The sequence below is a fragment of the Lissotriton helveticus genome, chromosome 8, assembly GCF_964261635.1.
Source record: "Lissotriton helveticus chromosome 8, aLisHel1.1, whole genome shotgun sequence".
Classification (NCBI taxonomy): domain Eukaryota; kingdom Metazoa; phylum Chordata; class Amphibia; order Caudata; family Salamandridae; genus Lissotriton; species Lissotriton helveticus.
Genome location: NC_136069.1, coordinates 1,452,421,249 through 1,452,438,991, shown reverse-complemented (window position 1 = coordinate 1,452,438,991; position 17,743 = coordinate 1,452,421,249). Strand labels below are relative to the sequence as shown.

The following is a 17,743-nucleotide window of genomic DNA, read 5'->3' as shown; positions in this document are numbered from 1 at the left end:
AGGAGCCGGGGGAGCATTATCATCTTCGTCAGCGCCACACGGGCTGGCACATTCAATGGGAGGGAGTTCCAGAACGTGACCTGGGCTGACAGCGAGGAGATGGCTCTCACGAGGTTGCCCTCTAGGAGATCAACGGGGTCCCGATATATGTGGATCCCCAAGTACCGGAATACCGTCGGGTGCCATCGAAGCTTCTCTCCCATCATTCGCACATCACATTGTGGCATAGTGTCACTGAACGCATAGACCCCTGATTTCGACCAGTTGACGCGGAGCCCTGACATGTCCCCAAACACTCGAAAGATGTCCGTGAGTGTCATAGGTATGTGGGTGAGGTCCCTGATATATAACAGTAAGTCATCGGCATACAGAGACACCGAGTGGGTTCCATCTGCCAGTGGGATGCCCCAGGCGGCACCGGAGGTCCGGAGCAGTTCCGCCAATGGCTCCATCACGAGTGCGAATATCAGGGGAGAGAGGGGACATCCCTGCCTGGTGCCTCTCCCAATCCTCATTCTGTCAGAGAATAGCCGCCCAGTCCGGACTCGCACCTCGGGCGCCTGGTAGAGGAGCCCCACCATCTGAATATAGGCGTCGCCCAGCTCATACTTTTCGAGCACTTGGAGGAGAAAGGGCCACTCCACCGAGTCAAACGCCTTTTCCAGATCAAGTATTATACACCCCGAGAGTGGCCAGTTGGAGGTCGCATAGCGTTGGACTCTGAAGAAGCGGCGTATGTTGTAAGACGTACTGCGGGTGGGCACAAAGCCGTTCTGGTCAGAGTGCACTAGTGTGGGAACTAGGGGTGCGAGTCTCCGAGCTAATGTCGCCGCCAAGATCTTGTAATCTGTGTTAAGGAGCGCCAAAGGTCTGTACGATCCTAGCTCGCCCGATTCCCTGCCTGGTTTCAGCAGGGAGATCACATTGGCCTCGTTCAGAGACGCCGGAATTTCGGCATCTTCAGATGCTGCCTTGTACACAGTTCCGGTATTAGTAACAAGGAATAGGCCTTGTAAATGGATGCTGTAGTGATTCTTATGTTGCCATGTCAATGTGTAAGCACTGTAAAAATCTTAAACACAAGACTGCCACTGAAGGTAAAATTGACATGATTTGTATTTATATGAATGAACCCCATTGTGCCAACTTATATGATGAAACCTGCTTTAACAAACGTTTTTGTGACACTAACCCACTTCTCCGCAATAAAAATGACTATGAATCTCTACTAAGCATGTAGAAACATGAAGACGCAGCCAAAACCACCTATTTGGACTCTGTACTCACATTTGTTAGTATTTTCTAGTTATGTGTTATTATGACGAAAAACTCATTTAATAAACATGTTCTGGAGAAGCTTTCTCTAGGTACACATGTATAGAAAATGTTACATAAAGTACAGGGGACTACAAGGTGTAGGATTCACATGCCATCCATACTGGTAGGCATTTTTAAGAGTGCTTGGTCTGGAGAAACACAGACTCAGGATTCTGATCATAACACAGTGGTTAGCACCGACTTTAATAATAAGAATTTATTGTTACCCAAATAAAACTTTTTAGCAGCATCAGGATATTGAAAGACTGGGAAAAAAGCATACCCAAGTTGTACCATGCAGTTTGCATGCAGCTCTTTGATGGTAGTTCATAGCTCACTGTGCTAGATTACGATTGTAACTCATGAACTGCAGAGCAACAAAAGAATCTCTGTGACAAAAGCAGTAACCCATTGAGCAATGTTAATAAAATGCGGTTCTTTAAAATGCATGGTACACAATCTATGTAGCAGGCATATTAGCCATCTGTGCTACCACAGATGGGTCATAGCTGCCACTAGATACAACTGCCATATCTATCCAGCAGATACATTAATCCTCAGAGTTAACTCAACACTTTCATTGTTGCCCGAAAACTGCTGGTTATACAAGGAACTTTGCAGTGCTTTTAAAAATGCTGTCTGTGGACCCCTTGTGAATGTGCCACGGACCCCTGGGTGTCCGCGGACCTGTTTGGGAACCGCTGCCCTAGTACATACACTCACACCTATACCATAATAGATCAAACCCTAACATTATTCCACTTACATATATACTCCTACTACTATCCTCATCAATAACTTAATACATTTACCCCTGCAGCTATTCTAGTGCCTTTACCTCTGTTCCAACCTCTATCCCTAATCTGTCACCTTTAACTCTGTCTATGCCTTAAATGTCTACGTCTACCTAGGCCATAGGTCCTCAGTCAATGCCTACACCCAATGCTGGGACATACTTTTGCTGCTTCAACTACCTAAACCTAGTACCTCTGCCCCCCTACTAGCCCTTGTACCTCTCTGCCTGTATTTTAGCACCTATATCCATGTTTGCTCCCTACTTCTCGAATCCTTCCATACAGTAGTAACCTACCAACATCACTGTGCGGTGACTTCTCCCTATACCCTCATACCTCTGCCCTTAATCCTGCATACTTTTCTCCCTTACTAAATAAGGGATAAAACACTTTCTATGATTGAGTGGGTGTTTTTTATTGTTCTTTGTTGAATTATCCAATTGTACATAGCTGTAGACAATTCTGCTGATTAGTTTTTAGATTACTTAGGTCATTCCATTAAGCCAATATATTTTTTGGCTCTATACCATTTAGAAGACAATGACCGAGCCGGATGTTCAATGCTTGCAATTGACACCTAGGGTCCTGCACGCCGCAAGTTTGAATCCTGCAAAACATCTCCACATTTCATCCAAGTGAAATAAATTGAGTACCATTAGATTTGGTAATAGTACCATCTGTTACTACAAAGCTTAAAATCGAGGAAGTGCTGTATGAAGCGCAATATAAACAAGTTATTTTTATTATTACTGTCACTTTCTTTAAACCGTATTTAGTCAATGGAGAGGTCTTTGGACTTCGAAGAACAAGTTACTTACCTCCGATAATGATCTTTTGGTGGACATTATCTACCTTCAGATTCCTTACCTTTTCAATTTACCCACGTGACAGACAAGATGTGGTAATTTTGCAATTGCTCTCCTGCACCAGTAGCATCACTTAGGTATTCCTAGTATTTATTAGGGGTTGGCGGAATTTGCGTAGTCGCGCTACGCAAAGCTCCGCGAAACGGTAAAAAATCTCTGCGAGCACGCAAAAGTTCAGCGAACATGCGGAATTGCTTGTTCTGTCCATTCGCGATGCATTTTGAAAGCACGAACAAGCAAAAAATTCCACAAAGCTGCAGAATTTTGGGGGGGAACACGAAATTACCCAAATTCCGCGAGCGGAACGGAATTTACCACCCAGGCCTAGTATTTATGCCTTGAGCAGCGCCATCAAGGCAGAACTTTCACAGCACAATTGTTAGTTTTCAATCCTTTTGTAAAACACTTGGTGAAAAGTGAAATTAGAATAGTAAAGAGGCCTCGTGGCTTATGGCCCTTGCAGGACCATTAGGGGGAAGAGTTGCATTTTCTCCACAAATTCTACCACTTGGGTTGATAGTAAGTTTGACCTCCCAGTGTCCGCCACGGAGTGTAGCTTAAGGCAAAAAACACAAACATGCTATAGGTTGTCAGCCGGGCATGACATCACTGGAGTCACATAGCACTATCCCGGCATCTTGATGTCAGTTCCTTGTCCATTTTTTCAAAGCCCTTCAAGACAGACAAGGCCAAGGCCAGCAGTAATCCAACAGTGGATATGCAGTGCAACAATCTAACTTGAAATCTTATTATTGAGAAGACTATGGCCAGGCTCAGTACAGGGAGGCGTGCTGGACTGGTACTTCACCAGAATCATGGTTATCGAAGGTAAGCAACTTGTTCTTCTGAGGAATACTTCTATCTGCAGATTTTTCACCTTTTGAATTGATATCTTAGCAATGCCCCTCGCAAGTGTTGGGTCTGAAAGAATGGTCACATAATAATGGTATGCAGCACAGAATCAGGTAAAATGGCCATCCTTTGCCAATGTCGTCCGATGGCAAATTTCTGGTTGGCGCCCCTCTGATCGAAGAAGACACATTAGCTCTGGTAAAATGAACTAGTGTTCCTTCAGGAGGTTTTTTTTTTTTGGCAAGGGCATTAGTTACTGATTTTAATACAAAGCACACTGCCCTGAGAGAGGGCCCTTTTCAGGGATGCTTTGCCCTTCTTGTTCCATACTTCCAGACAAAAATATGACCATTTAAGAAATCATTCGTCCTGCTGGTAGCTGACCGCGCTACAAGGCTTTAGTCTAGGAAGTCTCTCATCCTTGGTGGGATGGAGCAGAGGGAAAAATATGAAAAGCGTAATGGACTGCCCCGTTTGGCAGGTATAGCAGCTTTCGGAAGAAAACCCACTCTTGTTCTCAAAAGGGAGGGAGGTCGGACACCCACTGCTTGCAATTAACTGGGGCATCAAAGTGATGGCCACCAAAAACAATGTTTTGCACATTAAAAGCCATAATTGGCAGCTACACATGAGATCGAACAGAGAACCCATCAAGGTTAGAACCAAATTACGGGCCTAGGATCATAATAAAAGGGGAAGTACATGTACAACAGCTCCTTCAAAAACCTTATAAATATTGTGGACTTGAATAGAGGGGGGTGATTTGGCAAACAGATAAGTCAGAATGTACAGGCTAAATAAATGTTCTGGTGTAAAAGAGAAAGGTCTGCTAGATTTCTCTCTCTGAAATAGTGCCTGTACTAGAAAACTTCCAAACAGAACCTGTCCCATAAAATGATGAGGAAGCAACTACATAATCTGCAATTACCTGTCAGTCTTCAGGGTGCCTTCCTTGGCCCTCACAGGTTGCTAACAAGACAACGCTTTCATGAACTTATTTCGAATAATTATCCAAGTAAGCTATGACATAATGGTGATCAAAATAATTTAAGGCTAAATAAGTATAATCTTCACAAATTAAGCCAAACTACGTACATAAGGTTATCCAATTTCTGTCTTAAGGGAGAACTGCTGACAGTTGAAAGGAACAATGAAAATAAATAACAGTTTCTGTAAATTAAGGCAAGAGATGCAAGATTTCAAAAATTCTGATTACAGCCTATAAAGGAAATGATACAAAACACAACATGCAGAGGTAGGAAATCCCATAGGCAGTAGCGCTGGTCAGCTGATAAAATATAGAAATGCCTTGGCTGGTATTGGATTGAGGATATTGAAATGCAGAATGGAATCAGTCTGCAGATGAACTGTGTCAAAGTCTGATGTGAAGCTAGATGCTAGTCAACAGACAACCCCAGACGCTAGAAGGGCTTCATTAATGGCTGTGGTGCTGTCTCTTGTTGGTACTAGCTTCTTTGTTAAGTTATCTTCTAGCATATTTATTTATTTTTATTTATTTAAAATTTGTAATGCGCAACAGCTACCCGCAGTGGGTTTCCCGGCGCAAGGGATAGACTAAAGAAGAAAATTGACATTTACAACAGCATTATTGACAGCTAAAAACGGCCGGAAATCTATTGGAAAAGTAAAGTTTTTTATTTTTTCCGGAAACAAAGCAAATTGGTCTCGGATTTCAGGGCAGTGGGTAGCGCATTCCAAGATTTGGGACCTAGGTGGGAAAAAGATCTTCCCCCCATCTTCGCAAGTTTGAATCTTGGAATGACAAAGTCACAGTTAGCCGAAGATCTTAATGTACGGCTATGCCTGTAAGGTTGGACAAGGTTCTGAAGATACAGAGGGGCTGAGCCCTGCTTGATTTTAAAAAGATAGCATAGGGCTTTGAACTTAATGCGGCTCGGGACCTTGAGCCAATGTAAAGCACGGAGAGCCTGGGTGGCCGAAGATCTCCTAGGGATGTTACATAGAAGTCGAGCCGATGAATTCTGCACTACCTGCAATTTATTTATGGTCGCAGCATCGGCGCCAAGGTAGAGGACGTTGCCATAGTCCAGGCGAGATGTTACAAGCGACTGGACAACGGTTCTCCTGGTGACATATGGCAACATCCAAAGAATTTTCTGGAGCCATCTCAAGGTGGAAAAACAGGTGGCAGCCACCTTGGTAGCCTGTTGCCTCATAGAGAGCTTGTCATCTATGAGGAATCCGAGGTTGCAAACCACGGGGACCGGTTGAGGAAGGGGACCCATGGCACCAGGCCAGTGTTGCGGGCCCCAAAGCTCTTTGTGTTTCCCCAAGATGACAATCTCGGTCTTGTCACCGTTTAGCTTGAGGAGATGCCTCTGCATCCACTCAGCCACGCGTGACAATCCAATTTTCAGATTAGATACACTGTTGCCTTCAGTGCTGGAGAGGGAGAAAACAATTTGTGTGTCATCGGCGTATGAAAAAATAGTCAGCCCAGCATCCTCTACGATGGAAGCTAGAGGTTTGATGTAAATATTAAATAATAACAACGGGCTGAGAATGGACCCCTGAGGGACGCCATACGCCGAAGGACGAATATCAGATGCGGCTTTCGTGGAGAAGACCTGGAAAGTGCGCTCACTTAGAAAGGAGGCAATCCAGGCCAATGCAGGACCATCTACTCCCAGGGACCGGAGAGATTTCAATAAGATGGAATGAGACACGGTATCGAACGCCGCACTCAAATCCAAAAGGATGAGGGCAAAAGTTTCCCCGCGATCGATACCGTGTCGTAACCTCTCCGTTACCCCGAGTAGCGCAGTCTCGGTGGAATAATGCGCACGAAAGCCGGACTGGGACGGATGTAAAAAGTTCTGATTTTCTGCAAGATGGGTAAGCTGAATGTTCACGTGCCTCTCCAACACTTTAGATAGAACGGGCAACAGGGATATCGGTCTGAAGTTGGCGAGGTTGGACATATCAGCTCCGGCCTTTTTTAGGAGAGGGACCACCATCAATCAATCAATCACAGCATTTGTATAGCGCACTACTCACCCGGAGGGTCTCAAGGCGCTAGGGGAGAGGGGGTCCGCTACTGCTCGAACAGCCAGGTCTTGAGCTGCTTCCTGAAGGCGAGGTGGTCCTGGGTCAGGCGGATGTGGGTCGGGAGGGAGTTCCAGGTCTTGGCGGCGAGGTAGGAGAAGGACCTTCCCCCTGTGGTGGCTCTTCGGATGCGGGGGACGTCGGCGAGGGCGTGGCTGGTCGATCAAAGCTGGCGTTTGGGAGCGTAGAAGTTGAGGCGGCTGTTGAGGTATCCTGGGCCTTGGTTGTGCAGGGCTTTGTGTGCGTGGGTGAGGAGACGGGAGGTGATTCGCTTGTTGACCGGGAGCCAGTGCAGGTCTCTCAGGTGTCCGGAGATGTGGCTGCGGCGGGGGATGTCCAGGATGAGTCGTGCTGAGGCGTTCTGGATCCGCTGGAGTCTCTTCTGGAGTTTGGCGGTGGTTCCGGCGTAGAGGGCGTTGCCGTAGTCCAGGCGGCTGGTGACGAGGGCCTGGGTGACCGTCTTCCTGGTCTCGGTGGGGATCCACCGGAAGATCTTGCGTAGCATGCGTAGGATATTGAAGCACGATGAGGAGACGGCGTTGACTTGTCTGGTCACGGTGAGGGAGGAGTCCAGGATGAAGCCCAGGTTGCGTGCGTGGTCTGTTGGTTTGGGTGCGCTGCCTAGGGCGGGGGGCCACCAGGAGTCGTCCCAGGCGGAGGGTGAGGATCCCAAGATGAGGACTTCCGTCTAGTCAGAGTTCAGTTTCAGGCGGCTGTTCTTCATCCATTCGGCTACCTCTTTCATCCCTTCGTGTAGGTTGGCTCTGGCGGTGTCGTTGGTGAGGGAGAGGATCAGCTGGGTGTCGTCGGCGTAGGAGATGATGTTGAGGTTGTGCTGGCGTGCGATGGCTGCGAGGGGACTCATGTAGACGTTGAAGAGGGTTGGGCTGAGCGAGGAGCCTTGAGGGACGCCGCAGATTACTTCGGTGGCTTCTGATCTGAACGGGGGGAGGCGGACTCTCTGTGTCCTTCCGGCGAGGAAGGAGATGATCCACTCCAGTGCCTTCTCCTGGATTCCGACGTTGCTGAGGCGCTGTACTAGGGTGCGGTGACAGACTGTGTCGAAGGCCGCGGAGAGGTCTAGGAGGATGAGGGCCGCTGTTTCTCCGTTGTCGAGCAGGGCTCGGATGTCATCGGTTGCTGCGATCAGGGCGGTCTCGGTGCTGTGGTTGGCCCGGAAGCCAGACTGCGAGAGGTCGAGGGATCCGTTCGTCTCGAGGAAGGCGGCCAGCTGTTTGTTGACGGTCTTCTCGATGACTTTTGCGGGAAACGGGAGCAGCGAGATGGGTCGGTAGTTCTTGAGGTCGGTGGGGTCGGCTGATGGCTTCTTCAGTAGAGAGCTGAGTTCGGCGAGCTTCCAGCTCTCCGGGAAGGTGGCGGTGTTGAAGGAGGTGTTGATGATGTCCCTCAGGTGGGGTGCGATGATAGCGTCAGCCTTGTTGAAGACGTGGTGGGGGCAGGGGTCGGTTGGAGATCCGGAGTGGATGGAGTTCATCGTGCGGATGGTGTCTTCGGTGCTGATCGTGGCCCAGGCGCGGAGGGTGGTGGTGGGGGGCGGTGGTTCGGTTGTGGCGTGCGTCGGTTGAGTGCTGAAGCTGTTGTGTATGTCCGCGATCTTGTTGTGGAAGTAGGAGGCGAGGGAGTTGCAGAGGTCTTGCGAAGGGGTGATGTCGTTGTTTCCGGCGTTGGGGTTGGAGAGCTCTTTAACGATGTTGAAGAGTTCCTTGCTGTTGTGTGCGTTGTTGTCCAGTCGTTCTTTGAATGCAGTCTTCTTGGTCCATAGCGTGCTTCCAATCCGGTAGCACGTGGGACTCATTTAATGAGGCATTCAGAAGTCTCATGAGAACTCGCCGAGGTTCAAGATCCAACAGCTTTAAGATCTTTGCAGGTACCGGATCACGCGGTGAGCCGGATCTAACGCTGTTCAGGCACGAGGCAAATGAGGTGTCATCAAACAGTTGCCAGTGAGTTACCGCTGCCTTCGGATACAGGGATTCTTTCACGACGGTTGGTCCCGGTAGATGTTCACTTTCTGTCATGGGAGCGCTCATGGATTTATATATGAGCTCGACCTTGGCAATAAAAAAGTCCGCAATAGCATTGCACTGGACTTCTTCCAAGGCCGGGGGAGTCGGGATGGTGTCTGCTCCGGTCAGTTTTTTAACAACCTCAAAAAGGGTGCGGGGACAGTTCTGTGCTTGTGTTACTGTGTTTACAGTATACGCAGCTCTCATAGCTTTACACTGGGAATGGTATCCCTTCAAGGCTTCTTTATAGGCAATCTTCCGAGAAGCAGAGTAAGAATGCCTCCATTTTCTTTCAAGAGCCTTGCAATTAGTTCGTAAGGCCTTTAAATTGGCCGAGAACCAAGGTGCCGGGCAGCGATGAGATCTGGAGAGTTTCGGGATAGGGGGAAGAGCGGTATTTACCGCGTTGGTAAGCCAGTGTGATACAGCAGTGTTCAAATCCCTAAGTGGGACATCCCTGTTCTCAGGGCGGGTGTTAAAAAGGTGCTGGTTAAACTTCATAACGTCGAGTTTACCCCACCGATGAATTAAATCTCCCATGCCATGGCTGCTCTCAGCAATTTGCTTGATGTTAGATAGAGCAAAGTGGACTGCAAAGTGGTCAGACCACTCTAGCGGGCGAGCACTCTGGGAGCAATCAAAAGGAAGGGTAGAAAGAATAGGGTCCAGTAGATGCCCCGCCGAGTGAGTGGAACCCGAGTTGCACAATGCAAGGCTAAGAACCTCAAGATCTGTTAAAAAACCCTTGCTGGTAGTGCATAAGGGATCTTCAAGATGCAAATTTAGATCGCCAAGAATTGTAAAATTTGCTGCCCTAAGAAGCAGCGGAGCAATGGAGTCGGCAAGCGAGGATGTCCATGCGTGGGCACTGCCAGGGGTGCGATAAATCAAAAGGCCAGACATTATGAATTGGGGGTTGATTGCGAGTTTAAAAAGCGCCGCTTCACAACCAGACAGGGGAAAGGCCTCAAGTTTGCAGAAATAAGACTTGAAAATAATAGCGATGCCCCCTCCCTTTCCGGAGGCTCTGTCCTGCCTCAACATAACATAGTTGTTGGGAACTGCGATGGCAATATCTGGGCCAGAACTTTCGTGGAGCCAGGTTTCAGTGAGAAACAAAGTGTCTGGCTGCTCGATAACGAGAAAATCAAAGATATTTGATTTATGTTTTGGGAGGGACCTACAGTTGATGCTCCAAAACTGGAGAATAGAATGTGTAGAGGGAGTTTTTTTAGACCTCCGTGCCTCGTGTTCGAACCTGGTTCATTGCCTTACAGGTAGACATTTTACCAGTGTAAAATTCACAGCCGGCGCATTGAAATTTGTGGGTCGGTAGAGTACAGGTGGTGCAATCTAAAGAAGTCTGAGAGCGCATAGATTTCAGAGCCTCACCGGAGTAATATAGGGTTGTAGAAGGCATAGCTTGTACAGCCGACCGAGATGGTAAAGTCAATATAGTCCCTAGGCGCGTACTGGCGCGGACGGGCGCGGACGGGCAGGACTTTGGCACGACTCAGGCGCAGTGAAGGCGCGTCCGCTGTGCGTCACCGCTGCGCGCTGTGGAGAGCGCCTTAAGTAGCGTTTCCCAAATTGGCAGAGCGCTAGGACGCTCGAGAATGGCGTCCTGCAAGTGTCTCTTCCGCCCCCAAGATGGCGAGCGCTGAAACAAACCCCCGAGAACCGGACCCGCTCGACCAGCGGTGGAGTCAACAATTAAAATGCAGATAGGTGGCCAGAAGGAAAGGCAGGTTAAAAACAGGGCAAATACAAATTAGACACAAAACAAATAAAAAACGGGATATTTAAAAGCGAGTAGCGCCGGTATGGCAGCGCTGCTAAATGCGATGTAGAGTTTCTTGTCCAGCGCATGCACTCCAAAATGGTTTCATGGCACTACATGGAACACTGAGAAAGAGGAGACTCTAGGACTCAACTGTAAACCTGTCTAAAGAGCCAGGTTTTTAGCAAAGATCTGAAACTCGTATAGGAGGTTGTGGCTCTGACGTTACGGGGAAGAGAATACCAGACACCAGGAGCAAGCATGCAAACCTGGTTTCCCCCATCTCTTCTTGTTAAATTTAGCGGCCTCTAATAAACTTTGGTGTGCTTCGGGATATAATTCCAGATTCTGTAGGTCACAAAAGTTGGAGATTTTCTATATCAAGATTTAAAGATGGTACACCCAGTCTTGAAAAGGGTTCTCTGAGCGACTGCGAGCCAATGTAATATAACCAGTAGAGGTTTTGTGTGGCAAAATCTAGGCAGACACCAAACCAATCTCGCTGCTTGGTTTTGGACCAGCTGGAGCCTCTGACTCAAACCCTTAGGAAGGCCTAGTTAGAACGAGTTTGCATGGTCTATTCACGACATGACAGGGTAAATAATGATCTGAATGACTGCCTTGATGGAGAAGTATTTCCTATTTATTTATTTTTTTGAAGTTGAAAAAACAGGAGGAAGACACTGTGCCTATCTGGGGCTTCAATAAAAGATCTTCAACGACTAGAATCCCAAGGTTTTACCATTTCGGGGAGATAGGGTGGGTACCCATCTACAATGGCAGATAGAGGGATTCCAGCTATGCCATTTATATTTAGTCAGCATAATCTCAGTTTTATCGGAGTTCAGCTTCAGCGGATGACAGTTCATCCAGTCACAGATATACAGCATAGTGCTCTGGAAAGTCTCTATGGACTCCTGCGTGTCATAAATGTCAAAAAGAAGCTGCATGTCGTCAGCGTAGTTATATACTTTCACCCTGCCCCTCTTTAGGAAGAGTACCAATGGGCAAATGTAAAGATTGAATTATGGGGGGTGGGGAGGCAGGGGAGTCAAAGAGGAGCAATGAGGTACTCCACAGTCAAATCTGACCTTAGATGAACAAAAAGAGAATAGGCAAAACGACTGAAATCGGTCAGAGAGGAAGGATTTCATCCACTCTAATGCTGATCCCTGCAGGCTGACAGACTCTACAAAATCGATAAGGATGTCATGATCCACTGTGTCATAGGCCATCAATAGGTCCAAAATGACTAGGGCCGGGGCCAAGCCTTCGTCAGCTTCCTCTTTTATAGCATCCACTAAGGAAAGTATGACAGATTCTGTGGAATGGGATGGTCGAAAGTTCGCTTGATGAGAGTCGAGGAAGGCACAGTCTTCTGCAAAGGAGGACAGATATTGTGTGATGCGAGTCTCTGGTATCTTGGCTAGGTAGGGAAGAAAGGAGATGGGCTGGTAGTTCTTTAAAATAGATGGATCTTCCCCCACTTTCTAGAAGGGGCGACTACTGCTTCCTTAAAGGTATGGGGAACCAGGCCCAAACTTAAGGATAGGTTGAACAAGGAGATCACTGGGTCTGAGAAATTTGAGCAGGCAATTTTTGGGGATCAGAGGGGGCCAAATATCACTAGGGCAGGGGTCTTCAAACTGTGGGGTGCGACCCTCAGGGGGGACATGGAGCAATGCAAAGGGGGTCGCACATTCCGAGTCACACTTCTGCCCAGGCCCCATGGCTTCAGCCCCCCTCTTCCCCCCCTGCCCTGTGTCTCAGCCCGGGCTGCTGCAGTGTAACTCGAGCTGCTGGGGGCTCGGCTGGGCAGTGTCTGGAGTCTTATCTCCTGCACGCCCGGTGGAGTTTTTCACAGGTCTTTAAACATCATTTGCATGTTTACATGCCTTTGTAAACTGGTTAGAGGCTTAGTATTTGTTCCTGGTTCCAGTACCCCCTGGGTCCCCACTCTGCCTATCCCTTAAATTTGTATTTTACATTTACTGCTGTAGTGTGTGAATGCATTTCATGAAAAGGAATATAAAGTAGGGTTGCCAAAAGAAAAATGCCTGCCATGTGTTGTTTAAAGAGCCTGCAAATACCTCCTCTTGACACAAAATAGACTCATAAATAAAAAAGTATGTATCCATTCATTATGCGACTTTGCGGTCTTTGTTCTCGTTGATTATCAGTCATGGATCATTGAGGCAGCCCTAATACACAAATAAAAGTGCTTTCTATCTATATTTGCTGATCGAAGTATGTACAGATAAGTGCTTAAAATACAGCTTTAGGTGACTGCTTATTTTTTACCAACTGGGCCATCAAAATAATCTGCTGGCAACCCTAACCATTGGACTGGAAGTTTGTTGCAGGATCAGCACAGTATTTATTTCCTACATCCTCGATTAATGCTATAATAGCAATAGCTTAACTTGTATCTGAAACCCTACTCCGCCGTCAATAACATGCTAAGTTACTTCAAGCGTCTGGGAATGCACCCTGCATTCAGACAACTCACTTCTCATTCTTGTCCTTCACTTTCACGCTCACCCTGCACTCACAGCAATCACAATGCACTCACCCTGAGCACCATGCATTCACACCATTCACCCGCTCACCCTGTACTCACAGTGACCACACTGCACTCACAATGCACTGATCACCCTGTACCTCACCTTGCAATCACACAAGGACACTATTCACCCTGCACTCACAGCGATCACAATGCACTCAACCCTGATCACTCTGCACTCACACCATTCACCCGCTCATCCTGTACTCACAGTGACCACACTGCACCTATGCCACTCGCCATGAACTTACACTGTTTTCCCTCCACTTGCCCTGAGGTCACATAAGCACACCTGTCACTCTGCATTCACAGTGATCACTTTGCACTCACAATGCACTTGCGCTGTTCACCCTATACCTCACCCTGCAGTAACACAAGCACACTACTAATCCTGCTCTCATGTGACACTTCACTCACCTGTCTCCTTCACTGCTCAATATGCAAGTCACTCAAGCAAGCCCATCAGTAATCATAGTCATTCGTCCCATTCTAAACTTGCATCCGCACCCAAATTCGCACAGCCACCTCACTCACCCTGCAGTCACTCCTCTCACCCTACTCTCACACTGTTGCATCGCTCACCATGAACTCACATGGGCACTAGTCACCCACACAGTGCAGAGGATTAATGTGCCTGCTACAAAGAATATGTACCATGCAGATCACAGAAATGAGTTAAGTAAACTATGAGTAGCGCTATAAAAAAATGTAATGTTTGTCAGAAAGGTGCTATAGAGAGATGAGGTGCATTGTTAATGAGTGGTAGTGAGGGAATTCATGGAGAAGAAGGAAACGGTGGTGGGGCACCAAAAAAGCGTGTGAAACACACAGAAGGAGAAGGAGAACCAGCCAAATTGGGTAACCTACAGAGCATAGAGAAAGGTTTTTATATCTTCCTAAAGGATAATAGATTCTTGGTGGAGCGAAGCAAAGGAGGGTGCAAGTTCTATAACTGCGCGGCATGCCCTAACAGACTCCACCCACCAACAAGCAGAATAACTCATCCCCCTCCCCCCCACCCCCCAGCCAATGCGAGGTCAGGTTCAGTGGGTTAGAAAGGGCACAAAACGAGCAGTTTAAAAACAGGTTCTTTGAGAATCACTTGAATTATCTACTCCTTTCCTCAGTCTATCCCTAAGATGCATTAGTCCAACAGCCCCATGACCCTGTACTAATCTGTAAAATGCTCAAATAAGAGAGAATAAAATATTCGTTGGACACGACAGATAGGATGAATTATCTACATTCATATCACGTTTTTGCCACCTCCATGAGCATTAAACAATAGTCATCAAAACCCACTTTCATGAAACTTGATTAACTCACTTAAGGAAGATGGAAAACTGAGCTGGCCTTGCAAGAACTCAAAGTTCTGACCTACAACTTACAGAAGAGATTAGCATGGAAGTTTATAGCCATTGTGTAAGCTATGTGTCCTAAAAAGACTGTATACGTAGTGGGTACTTTTTATTTTTTACTGGTCTTCATATTCTGAAGATGTCATTTCAAGGTATGCAGGACTCTTATTTCTGAAGAGGACAATTCAAGATGATGGGAAATGCCAGAATCTCTTAAACTCTAGGTATATATACTTACTGTACATATCTTTTTTTGATTTTGTAGGTCAATTACGTTAGTCTCCCTTCCTGTCTATCCTCAGTGGGGGGCAAGTTCCAATGAATGACAATTTATGCACTGTTCAATTATGTACTTAAAAAGTATTAAACAAATTACCGTTGGCTCTCTTCTTCATCTCCTCTTCATCCTCTATTATTTCAGCCATATTTTTCATATGTTTCATTATTCCCGTCTTTAGTCTCTGGGAATAAGACCAAAAAAACATGTAATACCCGAACAATTTTAATAGACAACATAAATATTTGTTGAAGCTTTCAGTTCTGCTTGATCAGTGCACATCACTGCCTGAAAAATAAACGAACATTTGCCATTTCTGGTTATACGATGTTACAGCCTTCCTGCTAAACATTCAAAACCTTGCTTTGTCGATTCCGGCCATATATCCTACTATACTGCTAGGGTTAATTTTTAGTGCATCGCTATGACACTTAAGACTTTATGAAAACGCGAGAAGAGTTTCATTTGATCGGTATTATTCACAACCTACAGAAATATCCTGCTCAATGTCTTCCTAGATTATTTGTCCAACATCTGCAGTGTCATTCTTGTGCATGATGACAGAAAACTAGTTTTGCCTAGGCAAACTGAGAACAAGGATGATGATGCCAAGTTGGAGGACTACGGCTCTCCAGTAAGGAAGCAGCCTGAAAAACACGTATTCTGGAAACTGGGAAAAAAGGTAGTCTAAGAAATAAAATCCAATCATATTAATATGCACCCCCAGAAGAAGTTTCCTGAAATGCAAACTTGCTAAGCTTATGCTTTCACTGCGAAGTGTTGACATTGACAGTCAGAACAGCATGAACCACTAGTTGATCGTTATGCAGCAATGGAAGGTACAGCAAGTGACTGTTCCTGAAATCTGTGATGCATAAACAACCTCTCTGTTATACGTCTCTGAATACAGTAGCTGTAACCCAAACATGGTTCGCTTTAAAGAAGAACCCCATCAGGTATTAGAAAAACAACAAAGCCACAATGAAGCATTTGTGTTGACTCAGACAAAACCCAAGATTTTTCAGTCCTTCTCTCCTTCGCCTCTGCATGCAATGGTTTTAGCAATGACTGCACTCGTACTGCTGTATTCTTTGGCTCACTCCACTACTTCTATGTCTCCAACAAATTACCCTTACCTGTATTATATTATACTGCCTAATGTTGCATTGTGTTAATTGTACAGGACCTCACAGCACTGAAAAGCCCCTCGAAGCAATTGCAGGTAGTCACAAAAATGGCTACTTTGTTTTGTTTGGTTATGCATAATTGGTAGAATTTAACTTCATAACGTGGAATACGTGGGGAGAGGTTTGTTGGCTGGGCTTAAGTGTGAAGAGAGAGAAGCAATTAATATACAGTCACTCTGATGATTCGTTAGGTCTGCACTGCAAAAGAAAATACATACAGAAGCGACAGGATGAAGTCAAGGATAACGCATAACTCACATTTTGCTCTCTTTTGTTGAAATTGATGTTGGGGATTCAGGTAAATGAGGCCAGAATATGAGGGAGTGATACCTGCCAGTTTCTGCAGGTGAGAATCTCTGCTTGTATTTACTAGAGTTTGAGGGTACCTATCCCAAACCCTAAAATATACTTACTGTACATCAACACTACTATTCCCTGACCCTTAAAAAATCCCTTATTACTCCTTAAAACTATCTTTACCTGAACTCTAAAAACGCCTTACAATTCCTAAACACCTACCTATCCTGAACTCAAAAACTCCTTACTTCCACTTAGTACTACCCACCCTTGAGCCCCCTAAAAAAATCCTACTACCCCTTAACACTATCCTTTTCTGAACCCTAAAATCTTCCTACCACCCCTAAACCCTAAAAATGTCTTACTATCCCTGAACTCTACCCTTCCCTGAACGCTAAAATCTCATTACCATAAACCCCTATAAAATGTCTAGTATACATATGGGAAGAGAGCTGTTTAAGTTAAGTGCTTCTGGTTGAGCACTCAATCAAGGGGCCTTGTCAAGATTGACCTACTTTTGAGTGACAGAAGGCAATGGTCACTGCTACCCATTGAACTATCACTTTCTTGGAAGGGACTGACTTTTTGAGGATGTCCAAAGAAACCAACAGCTATCGAGACTTGTGAAAGTCTTTGGTTTTGTCAACGTAATACATAAAAGTAAAAGAAATGTGTAAGGTGTGTAGTGCTCTTTCTACCTTGTTGGTTTGATTCTGGAGCCCAGGTTTCATATCTGCCTAATTACTGAGATGACAATTGGTGTGCACTTATGGAATAAAGTGGGGTTTCATTCACAATGTGGCCCGGTCTTTGTAGAATCTAAGAAAAGTATCTTTTATGCTGAAGGTATGGATTTCACAGACTCTCGTAGTTAAAGTGACCATCAACAGCAGCGCAATCTTCCTAGACATTTTGTTTGTTACTTTTATGAATTGGCTTCCATAGGCTTATCGACTGTGTCAAAGTATTTAGGAGCTATTCAAATTAGCTGCCATGAGACTGGTGTCTCTCCATAGAAAAAGCCCTAAAGAGGTCATAATACGGAATATGTTACTTACCCAGTAAGCATCTATTCGTAGCTTGTGGTACTATAGATGCACATACTCGGCATACTCCTCAATCTAGTGCTTGGCTCGGGTGTTATAAGTTATTTTTTTGGGGAGAAATTCTTACGAGTCACAACATATGATTTGAAACCTCCTTTAGGAATGTGCATGGGTACAGACTCCGGATCACCGACCGACCCCTGCCCTCACCACGTCTTCAACAAGGCCGACGTTGTCATCGCACCCCACCTGCGAGACATCATCAACACATCCTTCGACACCACCATCTTCC

General features: G+C 46.1%; 1 protein-coding gene across 2 annotated transcripts in view; it reads right to left on the bottom strand.

Annotated features, from left to right (window-relative positions):
- USP16 (ubiquitin specific peptidase 16) overlaps nt 1-17,743 on the bottom strand; it is a 385,832-nt gene that overhangs the window by 204,128 nt on the left and 163,961 nt on the right. For both annotated transcript variants that reach the window (XM_078658388.1, XM_078658387.1), the window contains exon 10: nt 15,021-15,105. In XM_078658388.1, coding sequence (XP_078514514.1) covers nt 15,021-15,105 — 85 coding nt within the window. The remainder of the gene's footprint in view (nt 1-15,020; nt 15,106-17,743) is intronic.